The sequence below is a fragment of the Salvelinus sp. IW2-2015 genome, linkage group LG26, assembly GCF_002910315.2.
Source record: "Salvelinus sp. IW2-2015 linkage group LG26, ASM291031v2, whole genome shotgun sequence".
Taxonomy (NCBI): Eukaryota; Metazoa; Chordata; class Actinopteri; order Salmoniformes; family Salmonidae; genus Salvelinus; species Salvelinus sp. IW2-2015.
Genome location: NC_036866.1, coordinates 18,716,859 through 18,736,814, shown reverse-complemented (window position 1 = coordinate 18,736,814; position 19,956 = coordinate 18,716,859). Strand labels below are relative to the sequence as shown.

Genomic DNA, 19,956 nt, shown 5'->3' with positions numbered 1-19,956 from the left:
TTAATAGAGCAGACATTTCCAAATATTTCTGTTAATTAACTGCATGTGTGACATAACTCCACCAGTCCTAATTTCTCACATAATTTACAAAGATTGTTTTTTATTTTATCCAGAAAAGTAATTTTTTTTTATCAATTAGTATATTTGAGTTTAACCATAATTTTTGTTCTGTCTTTTCTGGTGGATTAAACTAGAATTGCAACCAGATTTCTATTGCTTGTTTTAAAAATAGCAATATTCTGGAGATTATGTGTAGGCAGGAACACATATAAATAGGCCAACTGGAATATGACAGAGTTGACCAGGGTGACTTTTCCACAAATAGACAGGTGTTGTCCCTTCCATGGTAGCAAAATCKTATCTAATTTTACTAACTTTCTTTTAAAATATATGGTAGTGAGATAACACATTTTTTCGGGATATGAATACCGAGTATGTCCACTTCACCGTCGGACATTTTTTTTGGTAAACTACACGGTAATGTAAAAGTTGTATCTTTTTTAGGTCCAACTCATAATATGGTGCACTTAATTTGGTTGTAATCCAGAGAGGTTAGAACTATTATCTAGATCCTCTATGAGGCTGTGCAGGGATCCAAATTGCGGATTTAAAAGAAAACATTAACTGTCAGCGTACAATGACACCTTTGTTTTTAAACCCTGGATTTATACCCCCTTAATATTATTGTTGGATCGGATTTTAATAGCTAATATTTCGATAGCAATAATAAATAAATATGCTGATAAAAGACAGCCTTGTTTTACTCCCCTTGACAGTTTAATACTTTCTGAGAAGTAGCCATTATTTACTATTTTACACCTGGGGTTAATATACATAACTTTAACCCAATGTATGAGATTGTCCAAAGTTAAAATAGTCCAAGCATTCATATATAAATTACAGTCGTACTTTATCAAAGGCCTTTTTAAAGTCTATGAGTACCAGGTCTGGTTTCCCAGATTTTTCATAGTGTTCTATTGTTTTCCGGTACTTGTCTTATATTATCTTGAATGTATCGTCCATGTAAAAAACCTGTCTGATTAGGATGAATAATATCCATCAGCTGCTTTAGTAGCTGAGAAAATAATCACAATAATAATAACAATAATAAGCATTTCCAGCCAAGAGCATCCTCCCTCCCTGTTGCTGGTATTCCTACACTTAATGGGTGTTCTAATGAGAAAAGAAGCAGCAGCCAGCCAGGTAAGACTTCTACGAGTTTTGAATGGCCGCATTCTCAGCTTTTAGTGGAATGTGAGTAGGCCCTTTCATCTAGAGAAAGCCTATGTGTTTGGAGAGATTATAAAGAGGACAGCCTTTTCTCAAAAAAAACATTTTTCTCTTAATAAATATTCCACAACAGTAACCTTCTCTTACAAGAAATAAAGAGCATTTGACTGACCACAGGATTCTTCTATTTCATTGTAGCCCATGTGATGTTGTTTTTATTCTGTACTGCTGTACAAAGCCTGTTCCCCAGATGAAAAGAGGAGCAGAAATAGATTTTGCYCATCACGCTGTGTGCCAGGGAGAAGCTCCGCTCGCTCCATTTCAAACTGCTGCCGGTCACAACACAAACCTGTCCCTCATTTCCTTCCCAGAGAGCAGAGAGAGAGAAAAACAGGAAAGTGTGTTGGCCTCCAGACAGCGTCTTGCGAAGAGAAGGAAGAAGGGAGCGTCTCTCCTCACAGCCTGCAGCCTCCCAGCCTGCCAGCCCCACAAGTCAATCAGTCCACCTCTCATCTCTGGGCTGCTACAGGAGAATAGCAGAGCTGCAAGCCCAGGGGCCCACAGACAGGGCTCTGACAATAGACCAGATAACTGAACTGACTGGGTTCACTCATTGGACCTGAGGAGGGATCTAGACATGCAGCCTGACGCATACCAGAATGGAATATTCATAATAAGCCTGCTCTCTCTCTAAACACGCAATGTCAATGGTTACAAAGATTAATTTAAACTCTGTGAATTTATACTGCCAACAATATTGTGTAGACTATATGGAGGGTGTAGTATCCTTARAGGCTTCTTAGAATTACGACTCATGAGACTTACGTACGGTTTAGTCTTTAATTGTAACTTAGATTTTACATTATCTTATGCACCTGGCTTAAACTACCTGAAGCTTTCTTAATCATGGTAATATAGGCAGACATAGGAAATAGCTACGGATAGCGGAAAGCAAACCCGTCTTGAGTCAATACTGCCATCTATTGGTAAACATAAATATACCAGGTTACTACAGAGGGGAAGGGTAATATATTGTTACTCTGTTGTAACATTAATTTGTTTAATGTAATGTTGAACTCTGACCAAATTGCCTATGAATGCAAGATACCTGTAAACTCGAATGCAAACATACAATGGATAATAATTTAATGTCACAACACACATATTAGTTTAATTTAATCTCCGTGACAAAGCAGAGTGAAGTAGAGGACATTCTTTTTGTTTGTTGCTGAGACAGGTTGATTATGAGGATATGATGATGATGAGAAGGAAGGAGGGAGACAGTGAGTGATTAGGTGAAGGAATATTCATTTTGGAAGCCAACAGAAAACAATTGGCTTCATTAAACTCTAGCCAAGCACGCTGTCTGCTTGTCTCACTATAAATGACCATTATCTGCATGTTTCCTGTGACATCTGTCTTCGCTGATAGTCTCTTTAGTGTTGTGTTAAAATAAATTACAGGGCCTTGTCCCAAACTATCTCCATCTTCATCAAAACTCCAGCTTCTAATTGCACTCTTTAGATCAAACTTAAGAGGTTTCTACAGAAAACAAACCATTTTTGATACTGAAACTTAACTCTCGGAGGTTGAACCTCACCCAAAATAGTTTCGCTGACGAACAGTCTGAGGATGCAGACAGAAGAAGTGACAATTTGTCCTTGTCCTTCTATAAACACATTAACAATGAGAAAAAATTATTTCCCTTTGGGATCGCACTTTTTTAAATTAATTCCCCAAATTTTTCCATCTGTTTCTTTAGTTCAGATTGAACAGCTGTTGTGTCTGATTGTGTCTCATCTCCTCCTAAATCACCAGTTGGTGGCGCTATAGATGTAATTGGCACCAGTGGCATCACAGGAGACAATTTTTGTCTCATGCAAATACATGTTAGATTTTAATTATGCAGACAAACAATGAGAAATATTGTGATTATTATATCTGTGTAATCACATATTATTGCCCTATTATGTGGTCTGAACATAGTAAAAAGTGGATATTTTATCAGGGAAAATTAGAAACAGGAAGTCCTGCCTCTTGCGCAGTCAGCATATATACACTACAAAAGTATTTTGACACCCCTTCAAATTAGTGGATTCAGCTATTTCAGCCACACCCATTGCTGACCGGTGTATACAATTTAACACACAGCCATGCAATCTCCATAGACAAACACTGACAGTAGAATGGCCTTACTGAAGGGCTCAGTGACTTTCAACGTGGCACCTTCATAGGATACCACTTTTCCAACAAGTCAGTTCATCACATTTCTGCCCTACTAGAGCTGCCCCGGTCAACTGTAAGTGCTGTTATTGTGAAATGGAAACAAGGAGCAACAACGGCTCAGCCGCAAAGTCGTAGGCCACAGAAGCTCACAGAATGAGACCGCTGAGACCACTGAGTGCTGAAGAGGGTAGCGCGTAAAAATGTCCTTGGTTGAACACTCACTCCCGAGTTCCAAACTGCCTCTGGAAGCAACATCAGCATAGTAACTGTTTATCGGGAGCTTCATGAAATGGGTTTCCATGGCTGAGCAGCCGCACACAAGCCAGGAGAACGCTACCTGCCCGAATGTATAGTGCCAATTGTAAAGTTTGGTGGAGGACGAATTATGGTCTGGGGTTGTTTTTCATGGTTCAGGCTAGGCCCCTTAGAATCAGTGAAGTGAAATTGTAACGCTACAGCATACAATGACATTCTAGACAATGCTTCCAACTTTGTGGCAACAGTTTGGGGATGGCCCTTTCCTGTTTCAGCATGACAATGCCCCCATGCACAAAGCGAGGTCCATACATAAATATTTTGTTGAGATCGGTGTGGAAGAACTTGACTGGCCTGCACAGAGTCCTGACCTCAACTCCATCGAACACCTTTGGGATGAAATGGAACGCAGACTTCGAGCCAGGCCTAATCACCCAACATCAGTGCTCGACCTCACTAATGCTCTTGTGGATAAATGGATGCGAGTTCCCACAGCAATGTTCCAACGTCTAGTGGAAAGCCTTCCCAGAAGAGTGGAAGCTGTTATAGCAGCAAAGGGGGGATCAACTCAATATTAACTTCTTATGGCTGCAGGGGCAGTATTGAGTAGCTTGGATGAAAGGTGCACAGAGGTGCCCAGACTAAACGGACTGCACCTCAGTCATAGTTGCTAATATATGCATATTATTATTAGTATTGGATAGAAAACACTCTGAAGTTTCTAAAACTGTTTGAATTATGTATGTGAGTATAACAGAACTCATGTGGCAGGCAAAAACCTGAGAAAAAATCCAAACAGGAAGTGGAAATTCTGAGGCTGGTCGATTTTCAACCAAGATCCCATTGAAATCACAGCGAGATATGAACGAGTTTGCACTACCTACGGCTTCCATTAGATGTCAACAGTCTGTAGAACTTTGTCTGATGACTCTACTGTGAAGGGGGGCCGAATGAGAGGAGAATTAGTCACGTCTGCCATGAGGTGACCATTCTTTGACCATGCGCGTTCACATGAGAGGGAGCTCCATTCCATTGCTCATCTGAAGTCAATGTAATTCTCCGGTTGGAATGTTATTCAAGATTTATGTTAACAATATTCTAAAGATTGATTCAATACATCGTTTGACATGTTTCTACTGACTGTTACGGAACTTTTGGACATTTCGTCAGGTTTTAGTGAACGCGCTTCGTGACTTTGGAATTGTTTACCAAACGCGCTAACAAAAGTAGCTAATTGGACATAAATAACAGACATTATCGAACAAATCAAGAATTTATTGTGGACCTGGGATTCCTGGGAGTGCATTCTGATGAAGATCATCAAAGGTAAGGGAATATTTATCATGTAATTTCTGGTTTCTGTTGACTCCAACATGGCGGCTAATTTGACTATTGTTCTGAGCGCCGTCTCAGATTATTGCATGGTTTGCTTTTTCCGTAAAGTTTTTTTGAAATCTGACACAGCGGTTGCATTAAGGAGAGGTATATCTATAATTCCATGTGTATAACTTGTATTATCATCTACATTTATGATGAGTTTTTCTGTTGAATCGATGTGGCTATGCAAAATCACTGGATGTTTTTGGAACTAGTGAACGTAACACACCAATGTAAACTCCGATTTTTTGATATAAATATGAACTTCATCAAACAAAACATACATTTATTGTGTAACATGAAGTCCTATGAGTGTCATCTGATGAAGATCATCAAAGGTTAGTGATTAATGTTATCTCTATTTGTGCTTTTTGTGACTCCTATCTTTGTCTGGAAAAATGACTGTGTTTGTCTGTGATTTGGCGGTGACCTAACATAATCGTTTGTGGTGCTTTCGCTGAAAATCCTATTTGAAATCGGACACTTTGGTGGGATTAACAACAAGATTACCTTTAAAATGATATAAAACACATGTATGTTTGAGGAATTTTAATTATGAGATTTCTGTTGTTTGAATTTGGCAACCTGCACTTTCACTGGCTGTTGTCATATCGATCCCGTTAGCGGGATTGCAGCCATAAGAAGTTTTAATGCCCATGATTTTGGAATGAAATGTTCGACGAGTAGGTGTACTGTACACATACTTTTGGTCATGTAGTGTATATTTATAAATATTCATAAACTATGGTATTAGACTAAACTTCACTTGCATCATCGTCGTGGTATTGAGAGATAAACATGAAAATGCTTTGTTATCCAACTGATATTGTGTCCATTCTGTCATCCTGTGAACCCTTTTAATTGCCGCTCGCAGCAATTATTTTTGTTTATGTTTCCAAGAAACAATGGTTGGTTCAACTAACCCTTTGTCTCACCTAACCCCACTCTGCCCTACGGGTCAGTGTGTCTGAGAAGTTTATCTCCAGTCTAGATAAACCTATATCTGCTGGGATTTTTATAGTAAAAACTTTATAGGTATAATTTTAGGTGGGGTTTACAGTGCTTCGTAAGGTTTATCCTGTCTCTGTTTAGTCTTTCTCCAGAAAATGCCACCGCTCAAAGCACCACCTGACTAATAACACGGCCATGAAAATGAAATAGGCCCTCGTTTGAAACAGTTTGACATCAATGACACACGCATCATGACATGAACGCCTCCTATTCACTCAAACTTTTCCAGGTACCTGGAAAGCAGATAGCGGTAAGATGATTCTCTAATTGTGATCTTGTCATATGTGGGTAATTGCCAGTGACTTCCAGAGTTGTTTTGCATGCAGCCACTTTTCAAATCACCTCTAAGCTCTATGCAACAGAAAGACTGTGTCCCAAATGGTACCCTATTTCCTAGTTTACTACTTTTGGCCAAAGGTTGTGCACTAGGGAATAAGGTACCATTTTGGATATAGACTTTCTGTTGCATAGAGATTAGAGGAATAGGGTGCCATTTGGGACTTAGACAAACTCATACAGCACACCATGTCTGATGCTGCAGTGCCATCTCTCTGCATCATTCAGTTAAGAGTAATCTCATCTAAACAACAAAGACCTGCTCTCGGTGCCAAGCCTGGTCTCTCTCAACCACTTTTCCCCCCTTTTATTTAACTAGGAAAGTCAGTTAAGAACAAATTCTTATTTACAATGACGGCCAAACCCTTTGGTCTGGAAATTAAACGCAGTTTGTTTTGTACAGTTCTTTATAAAGTTAAATGAAGCTCAGAGTCAAAGGAAAGAGATAAGTTAACCACAGAGCTAGTATCTGAGAAAGTTGGAACCGCCTGACTGGATTCAAGTGGAAAGAAACTGATACTTGGAAATAGTTGCAGGGGGATAGACTTGGCAAACTTGAAATAAAAATGTCCCAAAACACCAGAGAAATGTTTAGAGTTACAGTACACTAGGCTTTCAGAACAATGCTGTGTTAGTAACAGAGATAGCTGTGTTGTTGATGTTTTACTAACAGGTGTAAATTGTGTCCTTCTCACAGGTAGCCCACCAGCCACTGGTACTGGCACTCTGGTCATCCACCTGGAGGACTACAATGACAATGCTCCCTACGTTCACCCATCTGTGGTACGGGTGTGTGAAGACGCCAAGGACAGTGTGGTGATAGTGGGGGGACGGGACAGGGACATCCACCCCAACACTGGGCCCTTCAAGATCGAGCTGGGGAAACAGCCAGGGCTGGAGAAGACGTGGAAGGTCTCCAGGGTCAACAGTGAGTTCAGACTGTTACTTACAGAACATTACACTCCCTGGGCTGCTATCTACAGAACAGTCCACTCACTAAGCTGCTACCTACAGAACAGTCAACTCACTAGGCTGCTACCTACAGAACAGTACACTCACTAGGCTGCTACCTACAGAACAGTACACTCACTAGGCTGCTACCTACCAGAACAGTCCACTCACTAGGCTGCTACCTACAGAACAGTCCACTCACTAGGCTGCTACCTACAGAACAGCCACTCACTAGGCTGCTACCTACAGAACAGTCCACTCACTAGGCTGCTACCTACAGAACAGTCCACTCCACTAGGCTGCTACCTACAGAACAGTCCACTCACTAGGCTGCTACCTACAGAACAGTACACTCACTAGCTGCTATCTACTGAACAGTATACTCACTAGGCTGCTACCTACAGAACAGTCCACTTACTAGGCTGCTACCTACAGAAACAGTCACTCACTAGCGCTACCTACAGAACAGTCCACTCACTAGGCTGCTACCTACAGAACAGTACACTCACTAGGCTGCTACCTTACAGAACAGTAAACTCCACTAGGCTGCTATCTACAGAACAGTCCACTCACTAGGCTGCTATCTACTTTCAACAGGACACTTACTAGGCTGCTATCTACAGAACAGTACACTCACTAGGCTGCTATCTACTTAACAGGACACTTACTAGGCTGCTACCTACAGAACAGTACACTCACTAGGCTGCTATCTACAGAACATTACACTCACTAGGCTGCTATCTACTTAACAGGACACTCACTAGGCTGCTATCTACAGAACATTACACTCACTAGGCTGCTATCTACTTAACAGGACCACTCACTAGGCTGCTATCTACAGAACATTACACTCACTAGGCTGCTATCTACAGAAAAGTTACACCTCACTAGGCTGCTATCTACAGAACAGTCCACTCACTAGGCTGCTATCTACAGAACAGTACACTCACTAGGCTGCTATCTACAGAACAGTACACTCCCTAGGCTGCTACAGGCAGTCCCGGCCAATGTTTTTTTATGGGTATAGTGGTGAATTACAGGGGTACATCATACTATCGCTTATCCCATATCATGTGAGAAGGCTTATCATTATAAGCATGCTAGAGGGGTCTGTCATCCATCCATTAATGCACAAACATTTGTGTTTGTGTTTTGAGGGGGGTCAATTCAAATTGAAGACAGTCAATTCAGGAAGTGATTTGAATTAAAAATGTACAGTTGGAAAACTGTCTGAAATAAATAGCTTCAACTTTTCAGTTTACTGAGATTGAAATAGATGTTTTACATTTTTTATGATTACATTGGAATTTGACCCCATGCCGAGTGTGTGCGTGCTTATGCATTTATATTAATTTATCTCTTGCCTGTATAATTTTCATGTTTGTAGAGTATAGCATGTAATCCAGCATGATAGTATCAAAACATAATTATCTTGTCAGTTAACCTCATTGGCTGGTATATGTTTTAGACACACATGCTCAGATCATGCTGCTACAGAATATGAAGAGGGCCAACTACCAGTTGCCTCTGGTGGTGACAGACTCTGGACTGCCTCCGCTCTCCAACAGCACCGAGGTCAAGGTCCAGGTGTGCACCTGTAAGAAAAACAGAATGGACTGCAGTGGTGCTGGCTCTGAACGCTCCAACCTGATGTTGCTGCTGGGACTAGTCCTGCTCTCCCTACTCTGTGAGTATATAGTAACTCTAGGCCTGCTCTCCTACTCAGTGAGTATATAGTAACTCTAGGCCTGCTCTCCCTACTCTAGTCCTGCTCTCCCTACTCTGTGAGTATATAGTAATTCTAGGCCTACTCCCTCTACTCTGTCAGTATATAGCAACTCTAGTCCTGCTCTCCCTACTCTGTAAGTATAAGTGTTACGTACGCCTCTTGGAGGAGGGAATGCAACACCCCTTTACATCTCAACTCCCCATGGAGTGAAAAAAGTATGTGAAGATAGGTGCGGGGAATAATGACAGATGTAGAGAAAAATACCCTTTACAGGGAATGTATTATTCCTAACACACAGTAACGTGGGTGAAAGGGGCTGACCACCACAACAACCAACACAGGACATAAAAAGTAGCTCTCCTCTCTGAGGAAGGAACACGGGCTTTTATCAAGCTGGAGAAGGAGTTGCTAATTGAAGAAACAGCTGTATCCTCTGACGAGAGGGAGGGGTCAGAGCTCCAATCAGCTGCTTTAGGAATCCTGGAAGCCATTTCCTGAAATAGACACACATACAAACCCACAACAACACAGAAACTGGGAACATAACAATATGGTAACTAGTCCTGCTCTACCTACTCTGTGAGTATACAGTAACTCTAGTCCTGCTGTCCCTACTCTGTGAGTATACAGTAACTCTAATCCTGCTGTCCCTACTCTGTGAGTATACAGTAACTCTAGTCCTGCTGTCCCTACTCTGTGAGTATACAGCAGTTCTAAGGGGTAACGAGCTCTATAGGTTGAACTGAAACTTCGCTCAATAGGTGAAACCTCCAGTAATGTGTTATAGTCCCTAAAAATGTAATTAATTCAGATGACGTCCACCTCATACTTTTTAGTATGTCTGCAGCACACCTGAATGGAGGCTTAACAAACACCCGCATACTGTCATGATGATAGAGATGTAGTGATGCTAGTTTTTAAGGTGTTCCCCATAAAATTATTAATTAATTCAAGGTTTATAGATATATGTCCATTCAATAGAAAATTCCGTAAAAAAAACAATAGTCCAAACCCCATGTCTCTACCATACAGTGCATTCGGAAAGTAATCAGACCCCTTGACTTGTTCCACATTGTTACGTTACAGCCTTATTCTAAAGTGGATAAAATAAAATAAATTCCTCGTCATTCTACACACAATACCCCATAATGACAAAGCAAATTTAGTAAACATAAAAAACTGAAATATGACATTTACATAAGTATTCAGACCCTTTACTCAGTACTTTGTTGAAGCACCTTTGGCAGTGAATACAGCGTCGAGTCTTCTTGGGTATGATGAAACAAGCTTGGCACACCTGTATTTGGGCAGTTTCTCCCATTCTTCTCTGCAGATTGTCTCAAGCTCTGTCAGGTTGGATGGGGAGCGTTGCTGCACAGCTATTTTCAGATCTCTCCAGAGATGTTCGATCGGGTTCAAGTCCGGGCTGTGGCTGGGCCACTCAAGGACATTCAGAGACTTCTCCCAAAGCCACTCCTGTGTTGTCATGAATGTGTGCTTAGGGTTGTTGTCCTGTTGGAAGGTGAACTTTTTCCCAAGTCTGAGGTCCTGCGCGCTCTGGAACAGGTTTTCATCAAGGATCTCTCTGTGCTTTCCTGTGCTGTGCTAACTAGTCTCCCAGTCCCTGCCTCTGAAAAACATCCCCACAGCATGATTCTGCCACCACCATGGTTCACCGTAGGGATGGTGCCAGGTTTCCTCCAGACGTGATGCTTGGCATTCAGGCCAAAGAGTTCAATCTTGGTTTTATCAGACCAGAGAATCTTGTTTCTCATGGTCTGAGAGTCTTTAGGTGCCTTTTGGCAAACTCCAAGAGGGCTGTCATTTTCCTTTAACTGAGAAGAGGGTTCCGTCTGGCCACTACCAGAAAGGCTTGATTGGTGGAGTGCTGCGAGATTGTTGTCCTTCTGGAAGGTTCGCCCATCTCCACAGAGGAACTCTAGACTTCTGTCAGAGTGACCATCGGGTTCTTGGTCTCCCTGACCAAGGCCCTTCTCCCCCGATTGCTCAGTTTGACTGGGCGGCCAGCTCTAGGAAGTGTCTTCGTGGTTCCAAACTTCTTCCATTTAAGAATGATGGATGCCACTGTGTTCTTGGGGACCTTCAATGCTGCAGAATATTTTTGGTACCCTTCCCCAGATCTGTGCCTCGACAGATTCCTGTCTCAGAGCGCTACGGACAATTCCTTCGAACTCATGGTTTTTTCTCTGACATGCACTGTCAACTATGGGACCTTATATAGACAGGTGTGTGCCTTTCCAAATCATGTCCAATCAATTGAATTTAACACAGGTGGACTCCAATTAAGTTGTAGAAAGAATGATCAATGGAAACAGGATGCACCTGAGCTCAATTTCGAGTCTCATAGCAAAGGGTCTGAATACTTATGTAAATAAGGTATTTCTGTTTTTAATGTTTAATAAATTTGCAAACATTTCTAAGAACCTGTTTTTGCTTGGTCATTATGAGGTATTGTGTGTAGATTGCTGAGGATTTTTGTTTATTTCATCCATTTTAGAATAAGGCTGTAACGTAACAATATGCGGAAAAAGTCAAGGGGTCTGAATATTTTCGAAGGCACTGTATTTAGCAAAGATGGGATAGGTCTACATTTAGTTATTTTGTTTCTGTAAGCTGTTTAACAAACTATAACTGATTAACAGCCAATGGTAGAATCACTCAACATTATGGTCAAAGGAGAGCGAATCAAGCAGGTTTCTGATGTTAAATACCTTGGAATCATTTTAGACTCTAAACTTAAGTTTGATAAACATGCAACAACAAAAATATGCAGAACAGTGAAAGCAAGTCTCATTTGTTTTAAGTTAATTAGAAACGCTTTGATACTGCACTTTGTTTTTACACACAATAATAATTTCACGATTATCCTACTGCATGACAACATGGACACAGAATCACTCTACAATAGAGCCTTGACAATTCTAGACAAAAAGCCGATAAGACACCATCACTGCAATGTGCTAAGGACACATCATTTGTTTAGTTTTGACAGTACATTTATCGATGTGATTTAGATTTTTACATGTTTGTGTGGACTCATGTCACAATCACTTTGTAACTTAGTGACAATATTGCAATCTACAGGTACATGCACTCGGGGGCACTAGCGCTAACTGTAGAATTCTAATGTGCAGGGTTTGCTATTGCTCAGTCAACAATCTGTGTGAAAAGAGTTTGACTCTGGAACTTGCTTCCGGATGACATTAAGAATTGGCAAAATCTTAGTGAGTTTAAACATAAAGTAAAAATCACTTATAGACCTCCTAAAACGGTTTCTGGTTCTAGACTAGAGGGCAAGGTTCTGGGCTAGAGGGCAATGACTATTCTCCATCGGCTTGGGTTTTTAAGACGTGGCTTGGCTTGGTTTGGGTCTGTGTTTGTGAAACTGTATGTTTAGTTTGTATTTTTTGCTGTTTTTGTTTGTTGTTGTTTATGTATGTGTGCATGTATGTATATAAATGTATGTATACAGTATGTACTTCTATGAATATGTAAGTCTTTATTTATTTAGTATTTTCTTTCTTTTTTTGTGTTTCTTTCCTGAATTTTCTTGTTATGTTACTGTCTATCTAGGGACGGGCACTGTAAATTAGCACAAGCTTACGTTATGATGCAATGCATCTTAATGTTGTATATTGCAATGTGTCAACGTTATTTCATCTGTCCTTACTCAAATAAATGAAATGAAACATTGGAATTGGAGTTGATTCCAAGGCAATACATAAAAGACAATAAATACAGATCTTGAAGCAACCACATATTTAGCCATGGAGCACGTTCTGATTGGCCGGTCAGGGTCCAAGCCTCGACACACCCACAACTTGTTTATTCATCAAAACCCAGCCCTTTCGAGCCAATACCAGCATCTGCGCCAATAACTGTGCTTATAAAAATAGCTAAAATATTCCTGATACACCCTCGAACTTATAGCACTACCGCCCAGCGCTTAGATTGACCGTTGCATTAGGTTTGACCATTGCATTAGGTTTGACCATTGCATTAGGTTTGACCATTGCATTAGGTTTGTTAAAATAGAGTCCATAATGTTCTTAAACTATTAAACCATAGAAGTAAACAGCAGCAGTTATATCCAGACTCCACATTCTGCCTTTACCCAGACAGGCGATAATATCTAAGCTTGTTGAGGGTGATAAGCTGCTGCTGCTAATATTGACATGCCCTGGGTAGTATACGCGTTCATTAAATCTCAAACATCTTCGCAGCTACTTTTAGGCGTGTTCCCAGCATCTCTTCCGTTTTTATGATGTTTCTGTGTCTCCCCCACCGTTAGTCTGGCATCCCCTGCTACAGCCAGGAGCTTCCCAGGGACTCCTGTTGGGAGCTCAAGCTGTATATCTCATTTATACCATTAGTGATAAAATGTATAATTTACTTCTCGATTGGGAATGGGAGGCATAATGAAGGAGATCTAACAGCCAGTCTATATAGATGCCTATCCTGTGTTCAGAGGGGGATTGGGGCTGAGCTGGTGTTATGGCTGAGTTCTGTGCAGTGTTCGGCAGGAGAGGAGCCAGAGGAGGGAGGCGACGGGGTAATCTGTAATTCAACACACAGTGGAGCCATTGAGAGTGTTGAGCCTAAGACACCCACAGTTCCGATCATGCCAAGCAGTCACTGATTCTCTCTCTCTACCGCACATCTCTCTCGCTCTCTTTCTCTCTGTCTCTCTCTCTCTCTCTGTCCCTCATCTCTCTTGCTCTCTCTCTCACTTCCCCTTCTCTCTGTTTTTCTTCTTCTTTATCACTCATTCACTCTCTGTCTCTATCTATCTCTCAACCTCCAGCCATCCCTGGTTTACAATCACTATCTCTTTTCTTCATCTCTTCATTTTCTCTCCATATCTCTCTATCTCACTCACACTCCCTTTGGGTATGTATCTATCCATCTGTCCCCTCTCTGTCTGTCTACTTTTCATTCTGTCGCTCTAGAGTTGAGCCTAAGACACCCACAGTTCTGATCATACCAAGCAGCCACTCTCTCTCTGTCTCTCTGTCTCTGTCTCTGTCTCTCTCTCTGTCTGTGTGTGTGTGTGTGTTCTATATACTAGATGAGCAGTGCTTTGTTATCAGTGGTCCCTGTGGAAATCAGTATGTGTATGTGCACAGTGAATGTTAATTGGGTGGCAGTGTGGATTGTGAAATGCTCCTCCTTTGATCTGGCATTCATTATGACACACCATACTGTACTGATAAACTCTGGCATTCATTATGACACACCATACTGTACTGATAAACTCTGGCATTCATTATGAACACCATACTGTACTGATAAACTCTGGCATTCATTATGACACACCATACTGTACTGATAAACTCTGGCATTCATTATGACACACCATACTGTACTGATAGACTCTGGCATTTATTAACCAACCATGTACCTCAGCTAGGACTCCAAGCATGTCCTTTCATTGGTCAACACCATAGCTGAATGTGGTTTGTAATGTGGAGCTGCAGACAGTAAGGCCTCAGCAGCAGGCACTGCAGCATATTATTCAGCTGAGCCGTGCAGCATGGAGAGACAGGTAGTGATATATAGAGGTAGGCAATCTTTGTCTGTGTGCCCAGTGGGAGCTGGTGAAAGAAGAGAGCTGGGCCACAGAGGTCCCCTCTGTATCAGAGTCAGTACAGCGATACACACACAGAGAGATTACTTTTGTCAGGGCACATCAGCCTGACCCAGGCTCAACCACTCAGGGACAGATAGAGAGGAGAARAAAGGTGTGAGGAGATTAGACACGAGTCATACACACGCACGTACACACACAATTTCATACGGTACGGGACTTCTGTCTAACACCCGCTCTCTCCCATCCATATGTACGTACATGTACCTTCACATAGACAGACACACATTGTAAAGACACACTTTCAGAACATGTGCACATGTACTTTCTGCATTTACATTAACATTGCAACTCTCTGCAGGCCTTCTATAGCAGGCTATGTGTACTTTAAGAAGGAAAGCTCTTAAACACTGAGTGGGTGGTGGAGGTTGCTGTAAGTCAACCAGAGAGGACTGCACTCAACCTAAGGAGAGACGCTGCTCCATCAATCTTCCTCACTGGGCAGCAGGCTCCAAAGTGACTGTCTCTCTGCCCAGCCCCACAGAAAAAATCCATGTCCACATGTACCCTCCTGATCCCTTTCAAGGATAAAGAACTCCAGTGGTGTTACTTTTACACACTCTTAAATGATGTATGTAAGCCTCTGGGACAGAGCCGGTGTTGAGAGAACACAGATATTCTACTGTAGCATTTACTGCTGCTAAATCCCTGGCTGAATCCAGGAGCTTAGTCAGTCCCTGTTGATGTGTGAGCCTCTACAGTGTGATCGACGTGTAGCAGGACCACAGACCCGTAACTCATTAGACACCAAATCCCACTTGTATTTATGCTGCTTTAACTCTGACAACAGAGTCTAACTGGGCTTACAGTGGATTTCATATGTCAAAGAACACATAGATGTAGCTGGTGTATGTTTTGTATGTTCTTGTGTTGTGGATCGAATTCTCTGGATGGTGCTTACTGTTTGCAATTCAATAACAAAATAAGGGCCATTGGTAGTAGCATTTTAATAAATGTAGTATCACTATTTTGTTGAGGAAATGCTCTAAATAMGATTGGAAACCCAATTTGCCAGTGTGGCAGAGATGACCACAGTGCCCCCTATCTCCCTGTCAGTGAATGGCCTGACAGAAAGACAGTGTGTATGTATTATCTCTCTCCAGCAGGTTCTGTCAGGTCTAAAATGGAAGTCTAGCATCATGTGATGTTGGGACTGTTGGATGGACAGGAACATGTAAATATATAGTCGTTTTTCGCATGAGTGCTGTGGGCACCACTGGCTTTTTAAGATTAATAGGTTTTTATGTATTAAGCTTATGAGGAAAACACATGTGAGCGGAGGTGATAACGTGAAAGGCATGGGTGAACGAGCGGCTGCAGTATTAAACAAGTTGACATTTCCTCTCCCACTCCCATTGGGCTGTCTCAAGGCTCAGTCAACCTCCTGCAATCTCCTCTATGCAGTCTATGCAGAATCACCAGCCCAGCACCACAGTCCAACACGGCCTGTTTTCCAATCTAACAGAGATGCTGGATGGTGTGCTATAGCAGTATAATGTTGACTGCATTGGGACACATTCACAATGATGCTCCTGTTATTAGCTATCAGTTAAAGGTTGATGAGGCTCTTTAGGGGATATTTGACATGTATTCCCTGTGTGGGTGTATTGTTGTTAGGGTTTGTCTCAGAGGCCGAGATGAGCTCTGTGGGATTTTATAAGCGACTAGAGATCTGATAAAAGACTGGCTGACGAATCTCAGAGAGAAAATGCAATTCATCCACAAATAAGGGAATATACCCAGGCAGACTCCCTGCCTTAGTCTGCCAACAACAATTCCTTCACAGTGATGTTTAAATCCACTTTCCTGCCCAAACAGCCACTTTCTCTGCTCTAATCCACTCAGTTACAGGAGCAGATTATTTAGGAGAAGGAGAAATGGGATCCTCCTCCTCCTTGGTAATACTCCTTATTCCTCTTTTAATCCCTTTGTTCTAATTTAATAGGCATGACATTACCTGGCTGATAAACTTTCACCCTCTTACCCTGACATTGTTCTCCAATGTCATGTTTTATACTGTGTCTAGTCTCGTCATGCTTGTATTACTGGATGATGGCACTTTGAGAACTATTTCATGTTTGGCAAAGAATCATTTGAAGAGCACTGATTTTCTTTTCATGCTATCAAATGTTTTATTTGAGTTGGTTCTGAACTACTCTCGTTGATGCCGTAATGGGAAGCGAAGAGGGAGGGTTGCTGCTATATGATTATATGTTCAAAAGGCAAACTTTGCATTCCTCCTTCTCTTCAGAAATGTAGCAGATATTGGATATGGCTAACCATATGCTGTGAGACTTGTCTCTTGATATATTGACATTGAGAATGAGATGAAGATGGAGGAGAGGAGGGTAAATCCACAGACAGGCAGGGAGGATGGTAATTCTGCTGGACTGGAGTTTACGAGGGCAGCCCTCCTGTGAGCTATCACATTTGCCTCAACTCCGGCTGACTGCTGCCAGAAGCACTTTCACCCAATTAAGGTGATGGTGATTAGATCAAACAGCCCTCTGTCTCCCTTTATCCCTCTCTGCCTCCTCCTCTGTCCCTTTCTCCCTCTCTCTCTTGCTCTCTCCATCTCCCCCGTCTCTCTCTCTTTCTTTCTCCGTCATTTCCTCCTCGTCTCAGCCTCTCCAGGTACAGCAGGTGTGATGGTCACATTTCCTTCCCCATTCTCACTCAGATGGGTGGGAGTGAGGGAAGGAAGTGTCTCTTTTATCCGCTCTTTGCTGGACTTCATTGCCTCCATGTGAGAGCTGAGGTGAATTGATCTGTGTATTTTCATGTTTCAGACCATGAGTTTTTAGCCAGAGGGGGAACAATTGGTATGTTTCAAGGCCTGCATGCATGGATAAAGGTTCCCAGAGTCTCATTACATTTTCAAAACCTATCTCACGCAGCTCCAGAGTGTTGTTCAACTTATATTTCCTTTTCCGAATCCCTTACACCTACACAATAGAAAAGAGGGCCAGTGGAAAACAACAACTGTGAGAATAAAAAAATCAATAGTACCTCCCATTAGATATTCCCCCCCATTGAATCAGGCACACTTCGATCGCTCCGAAAAATATTAAGTCTACGGGCCAATTCATTTCAGAATGTCTCGCAAAATCACATTTCACATTTCTCCAAACTACTCTCTAATCGTATGTGAGTCAGAGGAGGAAAGACAGACAGAAAAAGAGAAAGACATATCACATAATATAAAACAGAAAAGTCTTAAATCAACCCCGAAAATCTTAAACAAAGAAAAGGATGCTGTAGACAGCTGTAGCTGCAGTCAGAATACATATCAAGCTGACTAAATGTGCCATATGCTCAATTTAACAAGGAAAGTAATAGTAGTGTGATCATGTAAATTTATATACTTGATACTTCTTATGAACTTCTTCTACACTGCATGCATTTTACTAGTAGATCTCGAAAGGAAAACCTACATAAACCTAAACCCTTACGCTGCATTTGTTCTTGGACTGACAGCTCAAGACTCACAGGTCTTCAGTAAAAGTCAGGAAATGTTATCTCTTTCTGTATATCAGATATAAAATACCTCTTCTATGGGCTAAAGAAATTGCCTTTTTAATGTCCCCCCATTCACATAGCAGATCTGTGTAGCATATAGACCTTGAGCAACACAGCTGCTCTGCGGCAGAGCGAGAGCTTGTCTCCACTTTCAACAGGAACGACACACACACTTCTGCACGGAGTCGTGAGCTCAGGCAGGATCAGTCCTATGGTCCTGAAGGGTCTGTTCTTTCTGTCCAGACAGGGCTGAAAAACAACCACACTCATAACAGAGAAAGAGAAAGAGAGAAACAGATATGGAGAGAGTTCTGAGTACAGCCCGCGGTGACAGCATATCAAATCAAATCAAATGTATTTATATAGCCCTTCTTACATCAGCTGATATCTCAAAGTGCTGTACAGAAACCCAGCCTAAAACCCCAAACAGCAAGCAATGCAGGTTGAGAAGAGGAAAGGAGAGGAAAGAGGAAAGGAGATTAGTCCGGAGGAGAGGGATGGCAGAGAGAAACAGGCAGATGGATTGACAACATCTCACATTTCATATTGCGGTGTGTATGTGTGTCTGTGTGTGAGGAAAGGTACAATATATACTGATAGCACTATCTGTAACAGCCTGTGTATTAAAAGTTATCATGCTGTAATCTGATTTATATCATAGTAAGATATTTATGATACCTTTACTACTCTACTTGTATGTAACTCTTCATATACGACCCTGTGTAGATATAAAGGTACCTGGCTGTGATACATGTTTTTCTGCTGGTTTTTGGAAGTGTGTGATACATTACCACTATAGAAAATGCATATATATTGTCCCATTCAACTGGGACATGACAGAGGAGGACGTGTCATTGTCAAGCCCGGAGATGTTTCCATGTCCAGCTAAAAAGACAGATCATTGCGTTTCTAAATTCTGTCTAAATCTAGAATCAAGAATGTGTATTTCAATCTTCTATGTCCTCTCCATCCTGAATCTTTAATGTAGGATGCCTATCACCTGTCTTGTGTAATTGATTGCAACTGATCTGTGTTGAAGATACCCTTAACTATCTGTTTATCTTTCTCTTCCTGTCTCTTCTCCTTTTTCTATTCTCTCCTTTCAGGCCTGTAAATTGTGCTGAAATCTACTGTAGTCTACATGCAACACTGAAGAGAAACAACATATCTCCCCTACGTGATCAAGCCTAAGGAAAGAGAAGACCTCTCACCATAACGACAACAACTAGCAAACAATTTAAAAAACACAGTTCAGACTGGACCTCTGTGGTACTGAGCTTCTTGGGTGTCCCAACGATATCTCACCCATCCGTGGCCCCAGGCTCCCCACCAGGTTTTAGTTACCCCCCTTCATCTCTACCTCACCCGTCTCTATGTCCATTACCGCCCCTAGCTCTGTTCCCCCTCACCTGAACAGTTGTCGTTGCCCCTGGTCTTCTCCCTTGCCCGTCCCTCTCCCACTCCTTGCCCGCCTGTCTTCTCCCTCCATCGCTGTGTTGTCATGGACACCACCGCCTAAATGAACTCTTTCACTGGGCAAGGAAACACTGCATAGTCTGAGCTACTGGATACTGGCTGGGGAAAAGCATTTACTTTTTGATGTATTACTTTATTTTATCTTGTTTCCTACTGTAATGAGAGACAAAAGCCAGTT

General features: G+C 41.8%; 1 protein-coding gene across 2 annotated transcripts in view; it reads left to right on the top strand.

Moving 5' to 3' along the window:
* The window catches only part of LOC111953069 (cadherin-13-like), a 692,508-nt gene extending 672,857 nt beyond the window's left edge, over nucleotides 1–19,651 (top strand). For both annotated transcript variants that reach the window (XM_070435180.1, XM_023972160.2), the window contains 3 exons: nucleotides 7,133–7,363; nucleotides 8,855–9,073; nucleotides 19,409–19,651. In XM_070435180.1, the coding sequence (XP_070291281.1) occupies nucleotides 7,133–7,363; nucleotides 8,855–9,073; nucleotides 19,409–19,416 (458 nt within the window). In that variant the 3' untranslated portion in view covers nucleotides 19,417–19,651. The remainder of the gene's footprint in view (nucleotides 1–7,132; nucleotides 7,364–8,854; nucleotides 9,074–19,408) is intronic.
* Nucleotides 19,652–19,956: the final 305 nt, after the last annotated feature.